At 33.1% G+C, this 21670-nt stretch overlaps 1 protein-coding gene across 7 annotated transcripts in view; it reads left to right on the forward strand.

Annotated features, from left to right (window-relative positions):
* The window catches only part of SENP6 (SUMO specific peptidase 6), a 102617-nt gene that overhangs the window by 21542 nt on the left and 59405 nt on the right, over positions 1–21670 (forward strand). For 5 of the 7 annotated variants that reach the window (XM_079939922.1, XM_079939919.1, XM_079939918.1 and 2 more), the window contains 3 exons: positions 7619–7761; positions 8756–8851; positions 13558–13578. In XM_079939922.1, the coding sequence (XP_079796048.1) occupies positions 7619–7761; positions 8756–8851; positions 13558–13578 (260 nt within the window). The remainder of the gene's footprint in view (positions 1–7618; positions 7762–8755; positions 8852–13557; positions 13579–21670) is intronic. The other 2 variants (XM_079939920.1, XM_079939921.1) reach the window with 2 other exon arrangements.

Here is a 21670-nt window from a genome sequence, read left to right on the forward strand (position 1 = left end):
TCTGTCATACTGTATAGATATATATTCACTGAATAAAAAGATATACATTCACTGAAATTTAATATTAAATGATCTTTTCACTAAAAGTTGCAAGTATTAATTTTTTTTGCTGGATTGAGTTATCTTTATAATTACTAATAAACATGTAATTTATAATTATTAAACCTATTGTATAGAATTATATTGGAAATGTATTTCTTAAAGTGATGGTGTTGATGTTTTCCTTCCTTATTCATTTAGTTCATGTGTCCATAAATAAATGTTATTTATTGGTCTAATAAAACTTTCAACAGTGATTTTCTTTTTAAACTTTTTTTAGATATAAGTGCTGAGAAATCTTGGTCATATAATAAATAGATGGATATAGAAAGAGTTTTGCTATAGCATTATCATTCAGTTCTTTCCTTTTGAATTAAATGGCAGGAAAATCACCTAGCAATGTAATAAAAGTTTAAAAGTTAAAAATAATTTGTAATCCAGCCTCTGGATTTATTGTCTTTCTGAATTTGGGGGAAATATACTAAAAAGGCTTTATCAAGACTTAATGATTGGCTAGTAGTTACACTTGTTACTTTTAAATTCCTTTTAGATTCCTATTTTTTAACCAGATAATCTCAGAAATAATTGGAAAAATTGAAATCTTGTTAATTTCTAATTGGCTTTTGCCAATTTTTTTCGTAAAAATAATTTTGTAAAATATTGTGGGTTTTTTCTTTAAAAGAACTGCATATTTAACTCTCTTGATCTATGGAAAATGTCTACATATAACTTACTTGTCAAGGCCAATTCATAGTACAGCCAGTCAATTAAATCAAATGCATTATTTATCTATAATAAATAGCGTTTTTTTTCTGTTTTCGTTTCATATATACATGTTAATCTGCATCTTCATGATGACATTTCACTTCAGAATTCTAGGCAGAAAAATGTAGCCTTGGTTTTTTTTTTTGTTTTTTTTTTTTGCGGTACGCGGCCCTCTCACTGTTGTGGCCTCTCCCATTGTGGAGCACAGGCTCCAGACGCACAGGCTCAGCGGCCATGGCTCATGGGCCCAGCCGCTCCGCGGCATGTGGGATCTTCCTGGACCGGGGCACAAACCCGCATCCCCTGCATCGGCAGGCGGACTCTCAACCACTGCGCCACCAGGGAAGCCCTGCAGCCTTGGTTTTGACCTAAGTTTTTTTACCTGGTTGTAATAAAGGCATGCAAATTTAAGGGTTTGTTGGTTTTGTTTTTGTTTTTTTAATGCTTTCTTTGAGTTGTTTTCACGTGATTTGTTCCTTGGGGCAGTGCTTTTCTTGATAATAACTGGAGTAGAAGATACAAAGTCATTGAATGCAAATTTTTATTACTTTTGCTTTTCCATTTTGCATTATTGTTGTATTAAGAAAATCTTAATTTGGTCCAGAACACCCAGTTTCTAACCTGTGGTTCACTTTTAACAGAAATATATATAAAACGGGGAAAGATACGAAGCCCTACTACTGTTTCATGTGCCAAAAGAGATTCCAGATACTATTATGTCAAATTGTTCCTTTCAGGAGTATTTTAGACTCTAGTACAATAAATGAGAATTATGTCTTTTGTAAAGTGGAAAAAGGTTTGGTGTGAAAGTGGAGATAGGAAAGGAGATATTATATGTACCTTTCCTACAGATGGGTTTTAAAGTAAATCAATTTAAGAAAGTGTTAAAGTGGAGACTGAGGATTTAGGAGTTGATTTTCTTAAAATTATCCATGCCCAGTTGTCCTTTAGAAAGTCTTTGTGTATCCCAGGGTTTTAAGTATCCCTGGATTTTTAATGGCTTGTGAGTAATATGTAGGTCCATATGGAACATTGGTTTAAACTAATATAGTCCCTTTTTTGCATTCAAAAAAGAGCATGGAATTAGGAGAAAGCCTTTATTTTGGTTCAGAGTGTCTTAGTGTTCCCTTTCTCTTCCACAGAATAATCTCTTTGCCTTTGGATTTCTGCAGTTTCATTATACCTCTTTATATAAAGGATGCGTATCTTTTATTAATTCTGAAAAAATTTTAGTTATTATCTCTGAATATTGCCTTTCCTCATTTTTTCTGGAACTAACTTTTATTAGATATGATAAGGCCATCATTTTTTTCCATGTCCTACATATATTTTATATGAAAAAGAAAAAAAAGAAAGGATAAAGGGCAAAGAAAGAAATCATCCCTGTACCATATCCTACATGGTTTCCTCAGCTTTGTCTTCCAGTTCACTAATTTATCTTCAGCTATATCTAATATGCAATTTAATCTATCCATTCTTTCTTTTTTAAATTTCAGTGACATCATTTGTAGAACTTCTGTTGGTTCTCTTTCAAAATTTTGTTTTTCATAGTGTCTAGTTCTTTCTGTACTGTTTCAGTTTCCATTTTGTTTTTAAGAATTTCAGTGCCTTTAATATATGTTTTTAATGTGTCTAATCATTTAATAGATTCTTTTAGGTTATCTTATTTTCTTATTTTAGGTGCTAAATTTCCTGACTACTTTTTTGTTTTAGTTAAATTGGCTTCGTCATGTGTGATAAGTTTGGGTGGAAGGTACCACATGTTGATAACTTTTGCACATTTAGCAGTCCCAATGAGATACACATTCATACAGCAAATATGTATTGAGCACAGTGTTCTAGATGATAGAGAGCAAAACAGACAAGTTTCTTATTCCTATGGAGCTTATATTTTGGTAACTGGCTGTTTATTAGTTATTTATTAGTTATTAATGATTAATGTTAAAACATAAGGGTTGGCAAACCAACGCTCACAGGCCAAATCTGGCCCACAACCTATGGTCTATGAACTAGAATAGTTTTTACATTTTTTAAATGGTTGAAAAAAATCAAAAGAATACTGTTTTGTGACATGTGAAGATTATATGAAGTTCAAATCTGTATCCATAAATATTTATCGGAAAACAACTGTGCTTATTTGTTCATGTATTGTCTGTGACTGCTTTTGTACTATAAGAACAGATTTGTTTCAGCAGAGACTGTGTGACCCTCAAAGACTAAAATATTTGCTGTCTGACCCTTTACAGAGAAAGTTTGCTGACCCCTGTATCATTGTTTATACTGTGTAAATATTTTCTGTACAGATTGATATCCAGTTGAGGGCAACATAGCTTTTTTGGATGGCTGGTATATTAGAGTAGTTAGGCAGAATATCAGATTTTAGGTCTGCTTGCAACTATCTACTCTATAGGATGGTTGTGAGAATTATGAGAACATGTAATCCACCTAGTACTTGGCACTAGCAAATCTTCCATAAATAGCAGTGTTATTGAACCTTTGTAAGCTGGTTTTCCTTTTCAAATAACGATGTGTTTATAGTTGCTTTTCTGACATCAGTTACGGCCCATGTTTGTAGTTTTATAATCATGTGATTTTTTTGTGCTAATCCATTTGTCCACAGGAGTTCTCCTGATGTTGTGCTTGCATTAGCTAGAAAGCTCTGTTAGGCTGCTAAATAAGGGGTTGGAGGGGAAGGAGAATTAAAGTTTTTCAGGGGCCTTTAGACTGAATATATCATCTTCTCCTTAGTAGTAGTAGTGCTCTAATCTGTGATTTAGCCATAAAGCGTTCAATTTTTACTTGTTTACACCTTATTTCTCCCAATAATTTGATGTAGATTACCAAGAGCACAAATAAAATGAGAGAAAATAAAAATTATTAATTTCGTAAAGAGATGTAGATGTGCCACGCATCTAATATAATTTATATGTTGTATTTTAATTCAACAGGTATCTCTTAAATTTTCTTGCACCTGGAATTATGTCCTATAGGTTTATGACTGTGTGAGAGGAGAATCTTTTACAAATGTACATCCTGTGATTCTCCTGTGGAGTGATATCCTCCCCCACCACCCCAGCTACTTTCTAAGTATAACAAATAGTAAGGAACCTTTCCTAAGGGAATTTGACAATACAGGAAAAGGTTTTCATGAGATATCTGCAAAACCAGAAGTACTGGTTGTCTTATTGCTGACTGAAGTGCGTGTAGCTTTTGATAGTACCTTAGGGCAGCAGAATTGGGAAATTTAAGAATTTGCCTTATGCAAATCTTGCTCTATTGATGGACTTTGGGTTGTCTATTGCTATGCCTAAATGCTTTCTTAAAAAGAAAATTTGGAAATGTTTAAGCACTTGATCAGAAATATGTTGAATTAGCTGAATTATATGCCTATATATTGGGTGAGATAATTTTGGCTTAACCAGTTCTTAAGAGGAAGGATTAGCTTTCTACATTTATATAAAGGAATTTTTAGTGCAGTTCCTTTGATTTTGAGATTTTCTGTATCCTAATGATTTTGAGTGTTATCTGGAATAACATAGTTTGGTTTTGCCTCTTGTTAAGAATTTATATGTCTACAAATAATACTATAAAAATTCCTTATACAGTGTAGTATGGGAAAGCATAGGCTTTGGAGTCAGGTCAGTACTTTGTTCAAATCCTTTTAACTAGTTCAGACAAGTTACTTTGCTTTTTAAGCTCAAGGATCTAATAGCATAGGGGTAGAGTTTCAGTAAAGTTTAAGGCGGTATATGGTGGAGAGATTTTGTTGGAGAAAGAGACTTAAAGTGGGAAATTTGAGCATGTTAATCCTATCACTCAGTAGCATCAAGTAATTGACCTGATACTTTAGGTGCAGTTTCTGAATCCCAATCTGAAGAACTACTGAAATGTATAAAATATGGAGATTAAATGAGATATTGAATATAAAGTAGTTAGTATAATGCCTATCCATAGTAAGCACTCAAATATTAGTTGTAATTATCTATATACGGAGGAATGAAATTATATGGTTAGTCTTTAATGGAAACTTTTGCTTCCCAGATTCTTTTTTTTAAAAAATTTATTTATTTTTGGCCGCGTTGGGTCTTTGTTGTGGAGCGTGGGCTTCTCATTGCGGTGGCTTCTCTTGTTGCAGAGCATGGGCTCTAGGCGCGCGGACTTCAGTAGTTGTGGCTCGGGCTCTAGAGCTCAGGCTCAGTAGTTGTGGCGCACGGGCCTAGTTGCTCCGCGGCACGTGGGATCTTCCCGGACCAGGGCTCGAACCCCATGTCCCCTGCATTGGCAGATGGATTCCTAACCACTGCGGCCACCAGGGAAGTCCCGCTTCCCAGATTCTTAACAGGACATGTATCAAAATCACGTGCAGCACTGGCTCTCCAGTGTTAGTGTACATCAGAATCACCTGGAAGGTTTGATAAAACAGATTGCTGGACCTTACTCCCACAGTCTCTGATTTAGGAGTTCTGGAGTGGGACCTGATAATCTGCATTTTAAAGTGTTCTAGGTAATGCTGATCTTGAGAACCATTGACTTAGGGCATTTTTGCAAAATAACAAAGGAATAGGCCAAAGTCAGTGACTGGATGTCCTGAAATTTCAGATGAATGTAGCTTAATGACCAATTGTTTATGATAAAATAATTTATGGACTTTCTAATTGAGGATATCTGTGTTTCTACTTGAGTGGGAATTAATAATTACTGAATTCCTACCTATTTGTCCGTTCCAGAGCTAGGCAGTTTGTATATAGCTTTGTTGATGCATAAAATAACCTCGTGATTATAAGGAAAGTTACCTGGCTAGGAGACAATTCTATTTGATTCCTGAGTTATCTTTCTACAATAGCACTATGTTTCTGTGAAAAAGGGTCACCAAATGCAGAAGTGATTGTATTCTCTTTTTCTAATGGAAATGAAATAGTGTGATAACCCCTCTTATCTTTATCCCCTATAGTTCTGTTCCTGTTATCAGTTGTTTCTCTTGGTTTTGATCATTGTCATCTTTATGAGCTTGCTTATGATTGGTAGATATTGCATATGAAAAATCACAGAGATAATTTGAGGCCTAGGATAATATTCCCTTCCTGTAGGGATACACGTTTACTTTTGGCTAGTGACCAGGAGGAGGCTTAGCAGTCTCACATCACCTCGATCCAGTGGCTCTCCAAACGTAGTTTCCTTTTTAGCAGTATCTGCATCACCCAGGGACCTGTTAGAAATGCATATTCTCAGGCTCATCCCAAACCTCCTCAATCAGAGTAAACTGTAAGGGTTGGACACAGCAATTTGTTTTAACAAACCATCCAGGTAATTCTGGATTTACTCTAAAATTGGAGAACTGACTTAATTGAGTTGGAGGTTGAGATGAATGGAAGCTGGATTTATAGTTGTAATTCACCCTTATTCATAGGCTATATCCTCATTCAGATTTTGAGGTGTTTATGAGGCAGTCCATACTTGGTGGATGTTGAACTCTGCTTTTGTCTCCCCAGTTCTCTGAGTCTTCTGGGAGTTCAGCTTAGCTTCTCAGCCTCTCATCTTCAGGAACTCCAGAAGTTGCATCTTCTGGAGACAACAGGTGTCTCAGAGAAAAATATGAATCTGGGCTCAGATCTCTGAGTTTCTTGTCCCTGATCTTAATTCTTAATTCTTCACTGCCTTGGTAGCCCTCAGGTGCTTCAAACAGATTTTCTTTTTTTAAGAAAATTTCTATTTTGTCCAGCTTTTCTGGTTTTCAGAGAGTAGAGGGAAGATTGAGCTGCATTATCTAATCTGCCATCACCATAAATGAAGGAGTCCGAAGTACATGGCTGTAAAAGATTTAGAAGTAAAAAAATGTCTCAAAATGATAAGCAGTGTTTTCAAAATACAGCTTTTTGGAGTTTTGGGATACAGACATGCCTCAAAACAAGAATGGTGCTGGCACAGTGAGCTCTTCTCCAGAAGACATTTTTTGTGGGAGATATGTGTTTTTAGGGAACTGTTAGGTTTCTGTGGAGATAATTGGTGGGGCTAAAAGCCAAGTTATTATCTTCTTATGACTACATTTTCTTGTAAAAGAGTGAAAAATAAAATATTAGACTGCTGTTTCAAAACTAAAAGTAGGTAAGAATGATTTTTAAAATGTTGTTTTGGGTAAATTACCACTAAGAACTGAGGACTTTTGTCTTAAAGAGTCTGAAAACAGCTTTTAAATGTCTTGTGCAAAGAATGTAATAAAGCTAGGTTTCTTTGTTGAGAAGAGCTTCCCAAGGAATGAGCCATCCTGTTGTCATACTGTAATCTCTGCAAAGTGATTGTTATTGATATGTTTGTATTATTATTTTCAAGTATGAAAATATGAAGACATTATCTCGGTTTCTGTGTTTATATAGAAATTTTGATGCTAAAGCCCAAGTACTTGTACAATGACAATTTACTGCCATATTTGGTTGTACTGTCCTATGGGTAGCATCAAGGCCTGTTAAGCAGGGGAAATGTTTATTTTTCGCTTTCGGGAAAGAGCTATCTTAAGATCCTCTACCTTATCCCTTCTGTTTTTCTCTTTTAATTTTCTCAAATATCTTGGGTGATACTGAAATGAAAAGGAAATAATATGATAAACTCCCATGTTCCTACATATTTATGTTGTCCTTAAGGGAAAAAAAAAAGTATTACAGTTGAATTACTCTTAGATCTGTGCCGCTGCCATCCTTCTCCCCCATCCCCAATATCTGGTACATTTTTATTGCTTTTTTAATAAATGGGTTTTCAAATAATTGTTGATAAGTTATCTTATTATGTTGTTTATTGACTTTAACATTTATGGTTTTTACAGTTAAATCGTCAATCTGAAATTGTTGCTACTAGTTCTGGTGATCCCTGGAAGACATGTACAAAACGAAACAGGACTGAAAGCTTAAAACCTTTGAAAGGCAACCCACTTGGACTTAACATGTTGAGCAGCACTAAGAAATTGAGGTATAGGCACTTCACCACACATTCCTACAGAAAAGATAAAGAGTTTGACACCAGAAACTAATTGGCTACTCCAACTTAACACCTTTTCTTTTCACTTTGTCAGTAGATGTAATCCTACACACTGGGCATCTTTGCTTTGAATCTTGGGAATAGGCTTGATTGCAGTGATTTCTTGGTTTGGAGTTAAAATATTGAAAGAAAAATTTCAGTAGACTAATATTTCATAAGATGAGCTTGCTTTTATGAAGTTAGCAAAATCTTGGTTATAATATTAGAGGTAGGTCATGTCTCCTTTAGGGGATACTTACCAGGATTATCTCAATGAGGGACTCTTTTTTTTTTAAGACTTCTTAATTCCCCTTCTCTTCTAGATATAACTCATCTTTCCTAGTGGTTGTCATAGTGAACCACTATTACTGATACAATTGGACTGTTACATATCCCAGAAATAGGGTTGAAGTCACTATTTTATTTCTACTTTGTCAGTTTATAGACAATTGAGGTACATAAAGGCTAAATAATTTTCAAGTCAGTGGTAGAATCGAAAGTAGAATTTAGCACTTTTAATTTTTTTTTATAATTAACATTTAGTATTATTTTGGCATATAAGAAAACTTTTGTATACTCATAGTACATAGTTCGTATACTCATAGTACATAGATAGTCTTAAATAGAGAATAAGAAGAAGAAATATATCGGGATTAATTTACAGGAATTCTTACAGTATGAAACATTCATTTAGGATTCCTGATTTCTGTTCTAGTGTTCTACTCTTTATCTTCTTTCATGAACTGGATTGGAAACATTTCAGAGACAAATTCAGAAAGTGGAAAACTAATGGACAGTTTAACATGGTCAATGGGTTTATGTATAAAAAATTTTCTTTAAGTGTTACAGGTTTGTGTGTGTGTATGCTTAGATTTTAAAGGGTTTATTTTGCATAAGTGCATAATTTTTCCCTGTTTAAATTATTCTTTGTTTCTTGACTCCGCAGTGCAAATACACAAAATGCATCATTATGTTCTGGAACTGTAAGACGTTTTCCTCATACTAATGCACAGATAGCAATAGTAAAAACAGCAGCCCAAAGGTAAGGATTCTGATTGCCTTTGTTTAGTATATATACACCATCCTCTTTAAAAGGAGTTTTTCACTGCCTTTTTTTTTTTAAACCTTTTTTTTCCTTAATTTGTGGAACTTTATTATGTTTCCATTGTCTCTAAAGAGATATTCATGTTTCTGAAATAATTCATGTCCTAGAATTTTTTTATTTTATATCTGCTTTTGAGTAAATCATATTCTGTAAATAGAGACATTTTAAGTAAAAGCTATTCTATTGCATTATGTTTCTGTTAAATTAAGCTGATTTTTACAACATTTGACAGAGAAATCTTCAGCTGGTAGTTTAGTTCTGATGAGTAAAACTACAGTTATTACCTTTCTTTGTAAGGTTTATAAGATTTCATAGCATCAAAGTAAATCACATTATTAGTTTTAAATGTTTGAGAAATTTTTGTGTTTTCATAAATTTGAGTGTTCTTATTGATCATGAAAGTATTACTTGAATCTTGAAATAACGTAACAGTGTAATGCTTGGTGTTTTTAAATGCTTTTGAGGTTTTTCATAACCATTTTTGGATGGTTATGAAATTTCAGTTGAATTTCAGTTCTTCGTCAGTTTCAGTTGACCAAGAAATTCTTAGGCTCCAACAATTAGAAAAATAATTTATCTCTTTATTTCTTGCATTTTGAATAGTTGCATAAAATTTTTATAACTAGTAAAATTTAAAGATTTTTTTTAATATATGCTAGATGTTGTTCTTCATTTTTTAAAATGTTGATCTAGACTGCTACTCATTCAGAAAATGTGTCCTGACTCTTACCCTTGCTGTATTTGCTATTTATGTAGATTTGCTATAACAGAGATTTTCAACTTAAATACCTTATATCATTCTCATACTTTAGGACAATAAGAAAACCTTTCCTTTGCTTAAATATATTATTTTTCGTAGTTTTGACATAAGATATTTCAGAAAATCAACTAAAAAGATGGAGAAATTACTATACATACCACAAAATTGGCTTGCCTTACAAATCAAGCTTTCTGGCCTACATGTGGCACAAATATGAGAACAAACAATAAAAAGAGAGTAATTAGCGGGAGGGAAGAAGGATAGACACACTGTTTCTCACACACTGATCACATTGATAGAATTCATCGCTAAGAAAGATCGGTCTACTTGCTATTCTGAAATGTGGTCTAAGTTGAAGTACTGATTTATAATCAAGTGATATATTCTACAACCAAAATTATTATTGGTTTAGAAGTTATCTACCAGTTTAGAATTATTTACACTATGCCTTATTCTCCCCATCCCTCCTTTCTTCATTGGTAATGTTAAAAAATTGATTCCAGTTTGGGAATTGGTATGTGTTTTGTTTTATTCTAGGTCCTGGCACATCTTATACCTTGCCATGTGTATCATTGCTCATCTGTATAAAAGATTAGATTCTGTTAATAGGAAGTGGTATTTACTAGTAAAATACTGTTTCTTACACACACACACACACACACACACACACACACACACACCTAATTTAATTTGTATTTAAAGAAACAATCCATTAAGGAAAACAGATTCTACTTATGTTTGTCTCATAAAATAAACATTTCTTAGTCCTACTGCAGTGTGACTGTTGTTAAAAAGATTTTGAAGTTCAAATACCAGTCATGGAGAGTTTTTCCAGTTTTCTTCCTTCAAAAATATTGAGTGATTTTATGCTACATACCAGGTATAGGTACAAAGTAGTCAAAGATGAATATGACAGTATTTGCCTTGAAGCTCAAGTGTGGTTAGGGTAAAGGACAGAAAGACAAGTAAACAGATGATTACCTGGTGAGTGCAGTGTAGAGATATACAAAGTATGTGTAGTACTGTTTACAGAGAAGGGAGCAGTATTAAAGAAGCTTTTGAGTGTTTTAGCTAAAAGAGAACACTCCATGCATTAGGAACCACATCTTCAAAGGCATGAAAAAAAGCCTTCACCTGAAACGATTGCTACCAAACTTTTGGTTTTAATTAGTGTAGTGTTGGCACAATTGTCAGGCCTCAGATGAGGATGAGCACACTGGCTTTTACAGTTTCTCCTAACTTTTCTTATTTTCTCAACTCTTAATTTGAAATTATTAAAGGAAATGCCATCAGTTGGTAATTCACACACATAATTCATTACTCCTGGGGTGAGTGGTATAACTTGTCTTTTAAGTAAATCAGACCTGCATTTTGAATAATTTGTAAGATATGGGAACAGGTATAGCACACGTTTTTAGTCTAAAAGAAATGAATGAAGATTGTTAAAGTATCAGATCAGATTAGCTGCTATTTGGAGAATATTATGATTGCAGTCAGTTTTCTTACTGCTATTCCAAATGTTAATTTAATTCATATTTAAAAGATAGATTGTTTATATACTAGCAGTGATGGAGGAGGATAGTATTAGTATGGAAGAAATGAAATGCAGAAAATTAAAAATCTTTATAAACTATACTATCTCCACTCCTAACTTTAACCACACTGGAAAAAGAGCACATTTACTGGTTTATGTTTTATTTACATTTTCACTGTTTTGTTTTGTTTTTTATTAAGGATAGGTAGAAAGCCTTAAAAAGGACCATAGGGGGAAATGAATGTCTACAAAAGCATATATAATCCATAAATGGGAAAATGGGCTCCTGGAATAAGCAAGATTTAATTATTAATGAAAAGCACCACTTTGAAAGAATTTTTGAAGTCCAAAATCAGGTCATGGATACCAGAATCAATCAGTCTGTCTTTTTTCTTTCCTTTTTTTAAATTTTAAGAGCAGAAATAGTCCAAAAAGAATGTACGTCGACATTTTTACAAAGCCCTATGTTACTGATAATGGCTTCCCATCTCATTTTTTAAAAGCTTTTTTCTTTCTTCTTCTTCTTTTTTTTTTTTTTTAATATATATAAACTCTTCTAGGGCAGGGCTTTGGTAATAAACATATATTGAGGAGTTTTGGAGAATTACCATAATGTATAAATTAGATACAGTAAGTGCATTTTTCTCAAGGATAAGAGAAATGAGGATGGTGTATATATTTTTTGGTTTTGTTTTCTTCCTAACTCCCTTGGTTTATTGGAAAGAACCAAACCTGTTTCTTCTACTTTTACTCTGTCTTCTACCTCTTTTACTCTCAACAGGTGAGTTTAAAGAATAAAAGCAAGAGAGTACTAAACTCTTCTCACTTCTTGAGCACAACAGTGTAGGGTTGGAAATGGCTAGATTAGGTATTAACGTCTAACTTTTCGTTTTTATTTTACTTTTCCTGGAAATATTACACCATAAGAAATAAGTATATAAGAGTAGACAGACTATATTTAAACTTTTATGTTTGTATTTTGTTTCACTTTAATAGGGGCCTGATAATTTTCCTTCATTTTTCTGTCATTTGTCCAACATAAATTTATTTTATACAGATTATCCCATTTTCTAAATAGCAGAGGTAAAAGTTCAAATGTGGTATTTGTGTAAGTTTATAATAATTCTTTTCCTTAGTATTAAAACTTTTTTTAAAAATGTGTTTCTTTTCAATGTTGTTTATGTAAAACCAACTTACCCTTATTATTTTTTCTTAATTTGCTAGGATTAAATTGATATTTTACTGTGTGCTTCACATGATGGGAATATAAGAGTTAATATGGGGACTCAGGGATTTTTGTGAACTATGTTTTGCTTACAGTTCTGAATATTTAGTTTCTTTTGTAATAGGAATAATTCTAGGATGTGAATCTTATTCTAAATTGAGGGTTTTATAATTTTACCCTTGAGTACTTGATATTGATAGCTTTTTAGATTTTCCATGAATTGTGGAGAAGGGTGTACATTTTATACATTGGACTTTTGGTTAGAGGCCATGATTTTAAGTCCCAGGACTTTTCTTGTGTCCCAAACCGTGTACTGTATTTGTATTTAATCTAAGGCTTTTGTGCAAAAGTTTCAGCCTTAAAAAAATTTTTTTTTCTTCTCAGAAGCAAATACAGTTGGACTTCTGTATCTGGGGGTTCCACATCTGTGGATTCAACCAAGCACAGATAAAAAAGAAAAAAAATCCAAGGGAAAAATTCCAGAAAGTTCCACAAAGCAAAACTTGAATTTTCTGGTACTCAACAACTGTTTACATAGCATTTACATTGTATTAGGTATTATAAGTAGTCTAGAGATGATTTGCAGTATATGGGAGGATGTGCTTAGGTTAGGTTATATGCAAATACTATACCCTTTTATATAAGGGACTTGAGCACCCACTATTTTGTTATCTGCCTTGGGTCCTAGAACCAATCCTGTGCAGATAACCGAGGGATGACTTTAATCACACCTGATAGTGAGATTGGGACCTCTAAAAATTTTATAACTTTTAGGAAGTTATATTGTTCCTTGAAGACAATTTCTTTAACCACTCTAAAATAACGTATATCCTCAAGTGTTGGATGGTTAAATAAAACTCTTTCAAGAATTTCTCAATCTTTGTACATACTTTTTTATTCTTTAAATATGTTTAGATATAAATTATTTTCTGTACTGACAAAAATTGAAAGCCAATTTACATATCTGACAAGATTCAAAACACTAGTATATAACATATATATAATGTGTTTAAAACAAATTAATCACAGAGTTTTGCCTTATTGACTGCAGTTACTAAAACTACAATGATATATCAAAAATGAGGTCTTGCCTCTTACATTTTTTTTCTTTTTCATGTTTTAAGCAGTCTGGACCAAAAGGAAAGGTAAGCTCAATATTGATGAAATTAGAGCATGGATACAGCAGTAAAATACCAGATTATTTATATGCTTTGAAAAATGTCCATTGAATTAGAGTTCATCATTAAGTTTATTAATTATTTTAATAAAAAGGAAACTAATAGCACAACATGATATTTGACTTATGTGGGTAATATTTCACCATAATTCTCAATATATATATATATTTTCCATGAATGATTATTATATATTTACACTGATATGTAACTACTTTTGTTTTAAAAATAGAATATTTCAGGATCTTAGTAGTAAAATTGTTTTCAGTTACTTAATTTAAATATTTCTTGTATTTCAGTGGTAATATTTTTGGTTTATACTTTAGTAGAGTGAGGGGAAAAATAGAAGTAGAATACCTTAAGCTTGGAGTTAAAACTCTAAACATCAAAAATTTGTGACAGAATTTTATGATCACTCTTTGTTCCCTTTGTAATAACACTGGCAAACACATCATCCTTTAGCAGAAATGTTGAATAATGTAAATAACATGGAAACAAGTTTTTAAGAACACACATTTCTTAGAATAGTGAAATGATTGTAGTTTTCTAAATCAAATGCCCGTAATAATAGCTCCTCTCCTCAGTGTATGTATGTGGAAATTTTTGTGCATGTGTGTATCTTTTTTTCTTGCTTCCATGAGTTTCAAGAACCTTTTATGAATTCTCCCCTCCCAAAACAGGTAAACAGCCCTTGTTTTAAACCAATACTTTAATATCATTGGTGATGGTCAAAAGAAGGGACATTCTATAATTTTATTTAATTACATAACTTTGACTCTATAATTTTGTTTAAAGGTATAGAGGAGGCAAAGAGGACAACTTGCAATATTTTATAGAATGCTATATATTCCATCTTACTTCATGAACACCAGGTTTCTGAACTAAAGACGATCCTGTCAGCAAAAGATTTAGGCATATTTTATAATTCTGAAATACTTCACAGTTCTTACATGGTTTAAATGAATACGTTGTGCAAGTATTTTACTACCTTCCTCCTGGGAAAGAAAAATTATTTTTCTATTGTGTCTGTTTTTCTCTCTGAGTAAATTATTATTTCTTGTCAGACATAGATGAGTCATTTTATATCTTTCGAATTTTTAATTCATAAGTGACTATATTTTGGGGAGAAGATCATTAATAAGATGTTTTTAAGTAACTATACAGTCACACATGAACCAGACTGTTGTTTTATAGAAATAAACAAATTCTTTCCTTTATGTTATAGTAGATAAAATATAGGTACTGTTATATTTATCAGAATAGTATAAAGATCTTAGAATATTCTCTTATAATAGCCTTGGTGGGTTTATACTGATTTTTTTCTACTGTTTTGGCTTCTTATGCATATTTCTGTTGTGGAAATTTATTCATTGATACATTCAGCAAATATTTCAATGACTCTATGTGCCAGGCACTCTTCTAGGAGCAGACAAAAATCCCTACTCTCTTGGAGCTTATATTCCTGTTGGAATAATACTGGAATAGAAGTCAGAGATGTAGAATTAAGTAACCAGCATTACCAGTAGGCACATAACTTACTCTAAAATGGGAATAATGATATTTGTCCAGTTTTAAAGGAGATTTGTGAAGAACAGAGATTTGTTCTGTTATGAGATAATTATTTGAAACTGACATATACACTGTAAAGTTTGAAATTTCTGTAATAAAAGGTGCTGAAATTCTTTGTCTTTTTGTACCAACATTACCACCAGGGGCTAGGCGTGAAGCAGCATCTATTTATAAAATATGTTATGATGAATACACTGGAGTGCTTTATTCAGCAGCTTAGTTACTGTTAGGTTCAATTTAGCCCATTAATCCTTTGGAATCTCACCTAAAATTATTTTATCTTTGTGAGAGATAAACTGAGAAGAACTTTTGTGTCAGTAGATTTTACTTTGTAAATTTTTTTTACGTAAGCCATTTTTCCTCCCTTATGAACAAAGCCACATCTTTTTTTCTGACCTTTGAAAAGTAATAGAAAATCTTTTATCTTTATCCCTTAACACATGAAGGACTGTAAATCTCTGAACTAAATGATTTCTTTAAAAGAGGATGGTTTATCTAATAAACAAAAGTTAGGTAGTTGTGGAAGGTTAATCTTTTCCAGGTTTTTTCCCTTTGTACTGTATACTGGGCACAATGAGGTATATTTTAGGTTTAAAACCAAGCTGGAATAAAAATTAAACAACGATATTAAGGTCCAGAGCTTGCAAACTTAAAAAATTTGCTGCCATTTTTCTTTGTTGTGGGTGACTTTGACAACTTGAATGACTTGAATTCTTTTCTGATTCTTGGACAGTTGGCTTGTGAATATAGTGTACGTGGTAGCACCAGCAACCTAGAATATTTAATCTGGTATTAGAACTTTTTTTTTTCTCCTTAGATAAAGACAGTTGAACTATTATGAAACTGAAGCACATAGTAATTTTCAAATTAAAATTTTTTTTAATATTTTTATTATAAATATGTGCGTATCGTAGAGAATTTTGAAACAAAAAGATACAAAGGGAAAAGAATACAATAAAAGACATATATGAAACACTAGAAATTTAACTTAAAAGGGGGTATTGAAAAGACAAGTATTACAATGAAAGATTTTATAATTTTTAAAAAGCTCATCGAAAATTACATCATTAGTATCTTCATGCATTTCTTTCCAATTTTCTTTTTCCTGTGTACTTTTAAATATACCTAATACATGCAGTCATAATAAAAGTACAGCTGCATATTTTGAGTTTTCACCTAACAGTATGTCCTAGCCTTTTTCCCTGTTAAGTTGGCTTCTAAAAATGATTTGTAATGATTACGTAATAGCTTGTCCGGCAGATATACATAATTTATTTACCCATTAGTCCATTTCTTGTTGTTTTTCACTGTTGTATATGACAGCGGTCCCCAACCTTTTTGGTACCAGGGACCGGTTTCATGGAAGACAATTTTTCCATGGAAGCGGGGGCAGCGGATGGTTCAGGCAGTAATGCGAGCACGATGGGCAGCGGCAGACGAAGCCTCGCTCTCTCACCCACCGCTCCCCTCCTGCTGTGCGGCCCGGTTCCTAACAGGCCGCGGACCAGCCGAGGCCCGGGGCTTGGGGACCCCTGGTATATGACACATTGATGAACAACTTTGCATGTAAATCTCTAAGTGCATCTCCTAAGATAAATCTCTGGGAAAGGATTCTTTGGGCTAGGTTACAGATGTTTTTAATGCTCTTGATAGGTATTGCGAAATTGTTTTGCAGACAGGTGGTACCAATTTATATTAGCATTATAAATTGGTGTCTCAAGGTACCTGAAAATAAAATTATATTCAGATGGTACTGCCTTCCTTAGAATTATGAGAGTCATCTGAAACCTTAGATATAATAAGAGTATAGCAAGATGATAGAGTACAAGACTAATAATGTTAATAATTTTTTATTCACTCTGATCAATTGTGGTATATATTGGAAAGACCAAAATTTCCTTCACAGTAGCAACTAAAATTAAATATTCAGTAATAAAATTAATGATGTGTAGATCCTTTATAAATATATCTAAAGAACCTGATCTGAGGCATATATTAGGTTCCTGGTTGGTTATTTGATATCAGTGCTCCTTAAAATAAACTTAATGCAATTTTAGTCAGAAATCTTGCTGACTTTGTTATTTTAGGAAATTTGGCCAATTGAGTCTAAAGTTTATTTAGGAGAGTAAATATTTGAGAAGAGTAAGAGATGAGACTTACTTTATAAAAAGAAGAATAAGTGGGGGAAGAGAAGAATGACATGTCTTACCACATAATAAAGCATACTGTGAAGAAAACAGTGATTGGATATGGAAACATTGGAAAAAAGCCTAGAAAGTAGAGCAGTAAACAGACTAGAGATTCCAAGTATATTCAATTTCCAGCTACCCTGTCTAATCAATAAATGTTTAGTTTACAGTGCCTGAATTATGGTATTTGCACATAGGCTAATATTTTGAATTACTTTATGGTGGCTCTGCATGGTGGCCAGTGGTTCAGTTTTGACATTACCACCCTTGTTCAGCATGATTGTACAATTATTTGACCTGATAAATACACTTCTACTTACGTACTGCCTCTTAGTTATACACATTTATTACTTCCAAATATTTATCAAGTGCCTGCTGTGTTATAGGTATAAGGATACAGTGATGAACAAAACAAACAAGATCTCTGCTCTCGTGTAGTTTACATTTTGATGGGCAAAAACTGATAATGAACAAGTAAAACACCAAAAAATAAGTTCTGTGTAAAAAAGTATAATTGGATGATGTGGTATAGAGTGACAGTATGGTTTCTTTAGATGTTCAAAGAGACACTCAACTATGAAGCTAACATTTAAGCAAGGACTGAATGAGCAGCAGTCAGCCATACAGTGATCATAGAGATGGCTTTTCCACATAGGGAAGAGGTGGTGCTAAGATATTAATGCTGGAGTGAGTTTGGCATGTTCAAAGAACAGAAAGGACTGCGGGGTGGGTTTGGTTAAGGTCAGCTAGGGCCCCTAGATCATAAAAGGCTTTCTGTAAGATGATCTGAAGAGTTTGGGTTTTATGTGGTGCACTCACTAGAAGCTTTCAGGTCATTTTAGGTAAGGAAGTGTTATTATTACCTGATAAATCTTTGAGATTTAAAAAAATAATCTTTTGTATATGATTTATAATTTGGCACAATTAAAAACTTAAGTCAGTGGCATTCAGTTAAGGCTAAGCGTGATTTACTTACCAAATAGAGATATGCTACAAAAGAAAATCAGTAATAATCTTTGACTATTCAAAACTATCTCAGCAAAATCTAGGAATTGGAGAGGTAGAAGGGCAGAAGTAAAAGGTATCTTAAGGCCTTTTTTTTTTTTGGAAGGGGGACTGAATGGGGTAGGATGGGGAAGTAAAAGGATTTTAAAGATCTTATCCCCTTAGAGATGATGCAGTAGAATATCTTGTTTGAGGAAATAGTTGGAATCTTGAGAACATGTTGATGAACAAAATATGCAGTTGGAATAAGGGTTGAGAGAGGGAAGGTAACTATTTGTTAAATTAACCAGGGGAGGAAAAAAATGAAAGGTAATTGTGCAAATCAGTAAAAATAGGGGAAAAGAGTGACAATAAACAAATATAAGAAACAGCTAATACAGTAAGATGAAAGGAAAACATGAAGTTTATCAGATGCAATAATGATTGTGAGCAGGTCGAATATATTTAATAAGAGAAAACTGGTTGAATTAAACCCAGCTATATCATGTTGTTTACCAGAATCAGATACTTATAAAATAACAATTTGTAAGTAAAGGGGTCTCTTGAGTCTTAGACTCAAAAGAAATGCGAACAAAAGGAAAGCATGAGTAGAATTTTAGCAACAAATGAAATAGAATTAAGGATTAGAAGCACTAAATAGTATAACGGAGCACATTTTATAATGGAGACACTCGTGAGAGTGTAAGTAACAACGAGCTGTGTAAAGCTCCCCTAAAATATCTAAAATGCAAGGCGTTCTTGGTTAGAGTACAACTTCGGGAGATTTTAATACATCTCTTCAAAAATTAGATTACAGTTTAAACATGAATTTGGATAATGCATTTTCATGAAAAATGAACACATTTAATTTATTTTATAGGAATTTACATCTTTTGAGATCAGTTCGAGCAATGGAACGATTTATAAAATGAGTTTCAAAACCAACTTAAAAAAAAAAAGCAGCACTCAGATCCTGGTTTCTAATACCACTCTAATAAAAGGAACATGGAGAAACGGCTGATTCTAGGGATGGGTTAGGGAAAACACAAAATGATCATAGAGTATCTTGTAGTATCAGAATCCAAACAGGCATTCAAAAAACAAAGGGGTACTTGCTTCAGCAGCACATATACTAAAATTGGAACGATACAGAGATTTTCATGGTCCTTGTATGAGGACGACATGCAGATTGGCAAAGCATTCCATATTTCTGTAAATTTTATGTATGTTTTATCAGAATTAAAAAAAAAAAAGAATGAGGTCACATGAAAGGAACACAGGAGCCAACTGAAAGAGCTCCCAAGGGCCAAAACTGAAACAATTGGATTATAACCTAAAGTATAAAATGAATATTCATGAGTCATACTGGTATAAATGATTGAATAAGTGATTTATTTATTGAACTATCCTGGGGTTTTTATAAGCTGCATAAAATGAATTGGGGGAAACAGGTGTTTATACAGAAGAATTCCAAATAATATGTGTAGATAGTTTCCTCTTCAGGAAGTAGAATTTAACTACCCCTGCCCCTTTTGTGGGCTGGACTGATTGGACTTGCTTCCAAATAGAATGTCGAAAGGGAAAATAACTTTGGAGTGGAGAAACCTGGCAAACACTACTTTAGCCAGATGATCAAGGATAACCTCACTAGTGATGTAAATCATCGATACCATGTAACCCCTGATATGATGTGATGAGATGGGTACTGTCCACCAAACCTACAACTTCAGTATAATCATGAGAAAAACATCAGACAAACCCACATTGTGGGGCATTCTACAAAATAACTAACCAGTCTCTTCCAAAGTGTCAAGGTCATGAAAAACAGTGGGAAACAAAACAGTCTGGGAAACAAAAAAGAGACTAAGGAGACATGATGACTAAATGCGGTGGATCCTAGATTGGATTCTGGAACAAACAAAGGATATTAGTGGAATAGCTGGCGAAGTTCAAATAAAGCCTGGCATTTAGTTAATAGCAGTGTACAAATGTTGATTTCTTTTTTTGACATATGTATGAGGGTAATGAAGGTGTTAACGTTAAGAAAAACTGGATAAGGGATATAAGAGAATTCTGAATTGTCTTTTCAAGTCTTCAGCAAATCAAATTATTCTAAAATAAAGTTTATTAAAAAAAAAAAGGTCTGAAGCCTGTCTAACCTTTAATAAGGAGTCTCATGTTATTTAAAGAGTTCTGCACAGAAGGAAAAAACTCTCCAGTTCACTTTATGCAGCTTGTAAAAACGTTGGGTCCATGAAGTGAGGTTTTCTCTAAAACTTCTATGCAGAACACAAGCCCTCAGAAGCAAAAAAAATGCTCCCGCTTGGTAGAAGACAGAAGATAGGGACACTTCTCTGTTTCTGCTTGGTTTGAGGTAGGAAAGAAAATCCACCAGGAAATTAAATTCTAGCCTTAAGCATCATAGTAGTTTGGAGTTTGAAATTTTAGTGTCTGTAGAGTGATGGAACTCTCAAATTAAGAAATTAACATGAAATTTCATTTTTGATTACCTAACAAAGTTTCTTTTAAAAACTAAGTTTTAAAGAACACAAGATTATAGCTAGAAAGTTCTTTTAATTCCCTTATTAAACAAATACTACTTTTATTCTGAAATTCTTGTATTCTTGTATTAAACTTAAGGTATGCTTTTATTTCTGTAATTTACTCATTATAATACATTTTTTAAAACAATCTGCTCTGTCTGTATAGGGAAAGATGTAGTAAATATTAGATACAGAATGGCCATAAGGTTTGGAAATGTTGGCAAATATGCATAATTTTTAGCATTACATTACGATAATGGTAGGTCATGGGTGTTACATGATATATTCAGTGCATTGTTTGTTCCTCATCAGCAGTGCATGGTTCAGTGCACTGTGTCAAACAGCAAAGAGCAGTGTGAATTAGTGCAGCATTTTCAGAAATCCCTGCACATCTATGATATGTTGCCTCCAGTGATTTATGCCAGTTATTACTGAATAAACCTGTGTTTATAGCATACCCCAGAATAAGTAAGTAAGCAGACAAAAATCCAAAACATGTATTTCAGATTTTGTGACCACTCTGTCAAATTATTTTGCTTGTTGATAATCCTTAGTATTTAAGAATACCTACTGTTTCTGTTGTCCACTGTTTTAAAAATATATAATGCATAGAGGTTTTGTAGTTTAATATAATTGTATCATCGTATTTTGCTTCAGATTTATTGACTCGGTTGCCTTTTATAGTTGGTATCTTTACTTTTCCAGTGTAGAGTTATAAAAATTAGAGATTAAAAAATTGTTTGTTTTAAAGATAAGACTCATATCATTTTTAGTGTG

Source organism: Stenella coeruleoalba, assembly GCF_951394435.1.
Source record: "Stenella coeruleoalba genome assembly, chromosome: 12".
Classification (NCBI taxonomy): domain Eukaryota; kingdom Metazoa; phylum Chordata; class Mammalia; order Artiodactyla; family Delphinidae; genus Stenella; species Stenella coeruleoalba.